We start from the raw sequence: 2,954 nt of genomic DNA on the forward strand, positions 1-2,954 counted from the left end.
TGGCAGCTGTCTGACCTCTACGTGAGCCCATGTTAGGAGACTACTAATCAAAGTGATAGTATTTCTATGTAGTTCGGTAGATTGAACGGGGGAGGAGATGATAAAATCTAGCAGCTAAATTGAGGTGCAGGTTCTCAGTGGATTTCCTTTAACCACCCTAGGGCACCTCTCTGTTGGCCTGAATAGCTGTAAATGGATGTCACTAAGGTAGAAGACTTCATTATCGTTATTAATTACGTTCCAGCTCTGGCCCTCTGTTCCTCTGAGCTCTCCGCCTCGGCAAAGAGCCCAGTCGAGAAGCTGGCCAGGCGAATCTCACCTGCAGCCCCAGTTTGCACAGTGATGGGGTCAACGAAGAGCATAACTGGGGCCCTTTTCCAGAGCTGGTGAGGGCACCGGGCTGCAGGTTAAGTTCTCGGAGAGGAGTTCTCATAGCTGGTATTGCCTGAGAAAGAAAGAACAGAAAGTGTGAGGAAGCCTGGGCTCTGCCAGCCTGCCCTTCCTCTCTCCCTAAGAACCTCACGGGTAAATACGAGACTCCTACTCCAGTCGCGCGGAAGCGGCAGGATCAACAAAACACGCCACCCCCCGCCCCCTCACCCCGACCCCAGGGTCAACCCAGCAGTCTCTCCATGAGGCTCTCCCGCTCACCGGTTGGGAAGAAGGCGACAAGCTAAGATTCGGTTTTTTCACCCGCCACATTTTTAACACAGAACGCAGGACGATCACCCCGCAAACCCAAGAACTGACTGCTTGTTCACCCGTCGTCTTTATTTAAAACTGCTCAACGCTTACCGATTGGCTGCAGAGCCTCAGGGCGTCAGGCCGGCGCGTCCGCTCCGTAATGGAGCCCGGCGGGCGGTGGGCGGTGCCAGCACAGGCCCCGCCCCGACCGACCCCTAGTTGGGCCAGCGTTCTCGCGGCGGACCCGTCACCAAAGTCGCAGGCTGGAGGGCAGGACGCGTGCTAGGCTTAAAACCCGTACCTCACGTCGGGGAAGGTACCCAGGTAGCTGGGCCACCCTCACACCCTGTCAGAAAAGTTGTCTCCGTGGCCTGGCCTTAGGAAGACTCCTCAGATTTCCTTTAGTTACCTCGCGTCTCAGCCTTGACCAGACAGAGCCTGCCAGGGAGTCTGGAAGAGAAAGGTGAGTGGAGCATTTTTTGTTTAGGCTTGGTCTGTCCGCTCATAGGTCCTGCTTCGGAGATGGCCTGAGATGTAGTTCTCAACCCACGATGTAATTTAGCCGCTGAGAATTTCTTATTATCTTGGGACTTACCTCAGAGCCTGCAACAAGTTTACTGGAACAATAGCTAACCATGTGTTGAACCATGTACCTGGCACTATGCCAGGTGCTTTATATGTATTAACTTTTAATCCTCATAAGGATCGATGAAGTAGGTACTGTAAATATCCCCATTTTACAGATGAAGCAATTGAGTCATAGATCATGTAATTTGCCCAATGCCTGCAGGGAGTAAATAGCTGTCAAGATTCCAACCCGGACTAGCAACTACTACTACGACATTCTCCTATTGCTTGAATTCCCTGTATGGGAAATCTAGCTATTGAAGGTGGAATTGAGTTTTGGAAACAGCCTAAAGATAACGACTGAGAGTTAATAGTTTATGATAGTGTTCTTTTAAACACTTACAGCACTTTTACAATCTGAAGTCTTAATGAATTTGGAAATGGCAATAATCCAGAGGAGGAACTATAATATTATGAAACTATAATGTTATGAAAAGCCTGCAGGTGTGGGTTCCTCTAGAACTGTGTTGTCCAATATCATAGCCACTAGCCACATGTGGCTATTGAGCACTTCAAATGTGGCTAGTCCAAATTGAGATGAGTTATAGGTATACAATACAAACTAGATTTCAAAGACTTTGTATTAAAAAAAAGTAAAATATCTTATTTTAAAAATATTATGTTGAAATATTTTAGATATATTGGGTTAAATAAAATACATTAGGATTAATTTCACCTATTTTTACCTTTTTAATGCAGCTATTAGCAAATTTAAAATTACTTACAGGTTTACATCTTTGTTGAACAACACTGCTCTAGAATCATAATGGTCCTAGCCTGCAGGCACTAGAAGAAACAGTTGCTGGGATGGAAAACTGGGAGAAAGACAACATAATTGCACAAACTTGAGCCTGGGATTGCCCAAGACTCAGCAGAAGGAATCCGAAGGTATATGTACTTATAGTCAGAAAGTTTCAGCAAAGAAAACAGGGGTGGGAAGTGACAGAAAAACCAAGACAGAAAACTCTTAAGTGCCAATAGTAAACGCTTGTATTATGGAAATGTATGAAGTGGAATGCAGTTGGTATGTCAGATGCCAGATGAGTAGCCAAAGGGATATGGTGCTTCCAGCAGCAAATTAAGAGGGATAGGGAGGGGTAAATGAGAGGAAAATACCATTGTAAATGGGTAACATAAACAGAATTAGTTTGTTGGTGTCTTGTATAATTTTTTTTTAGATTCTAATAGATGCTTGTTCCAGCAAGTGAAACAATACAATGCAAAGATTAAAGGCAAAGCCTCCCCTGCATGAGGTAACCAATGTGTACACTTTTATAAAAACATATGCATACACACACACACATTTTGTGTTTTATACACACACATTTCCCCTCCAGAAAATTGTTGTACAGAATGGGGTCTTGAGTTGAGGGCTAGTGCCTTTTCTTCTCTTTCCATTTGCATCACCCCTTTCCCTTTCATGTTCTTTTTTTCACATTCTCTGTCTGTCTCTCACACACAGGGAGAGGAAGAAGGCATTGAGTCCTTTTAAAAAAATGGCATTTCTTAGACTTTTACTTGATGTCTCATATAGAGCCTTCTAAGTCCACTGATACAGATCTTATAAACTTGTCATTTCATATTCCTGGCCCTTAACAAACAATAGGTTCTGGGGCCGGCCAAGTGGCGCGATGGTTAAGAAC

The 2,954-nt window shown here is 44.8% G+C and overlaps 1 protein-coding gene and 1 long non-coding RNA gene across 3 annotated transcripts in view; one reads left to right on the plus strand and one right to left on the minus strand.

Annotated features, from left to right (window-relative positions):
- LOC109385104 (sperm-associated antigen 5-like) overlaps nt 1-768 on the minus strand; it is a gene marked incomplete at its 3' end in the record, with an annotated part of 8,760 nt that extends 7,992 nt beyond the window's left edge. The window contains exons 1-2 of the mRNA XM_019646977.1: nt 652-768; nt 320-445 (exon numbers count right to left, since the gene is read on the minus strand). Of these exons, the coding sequence (XP_019502522.1) occupies nt 320-445; nt 652-702 (177 nt within the window). The remainder of the gene's footprint in view (nt 1-319; nt 446-651) is intronic.
- A 127-nt stretch (nt 769-895) lies between these two features.
- On the plus strand, nt 896-2,954 carry LOC109385180 (uncharacterized). 2 transcript variants are annotated; one of them, XR_002124567.1, is made up of 4 exons: nt 896-1,147; nt 2,039-2,199; nt 2,490-2,564; nt 2,918-2,954. It is a non-coding gene; the product is annotated as an uncharacterized LOC109385180 (long non-coding RNA). The 2 variants fall into 2 exon arrangements; XR_002124566.1 differs by having other exon boundaries at nt 2,039-2,564.

This window comes from Hipposideros armiger, unplaced genomic scaffold (genome assembly GCF_001890085.2).
Source record: "Hipposideros armiger isolate ML-2016 unplaced genomic scaffold, ASM189008v1 scaffold_108, whole genome shotgun sequence".
NCBI lineage: Eukaryota > Metazoa > Chordata > Mammalia > Chiroptera > Hipposideridae > Hipposideros > Hipposideros armiger.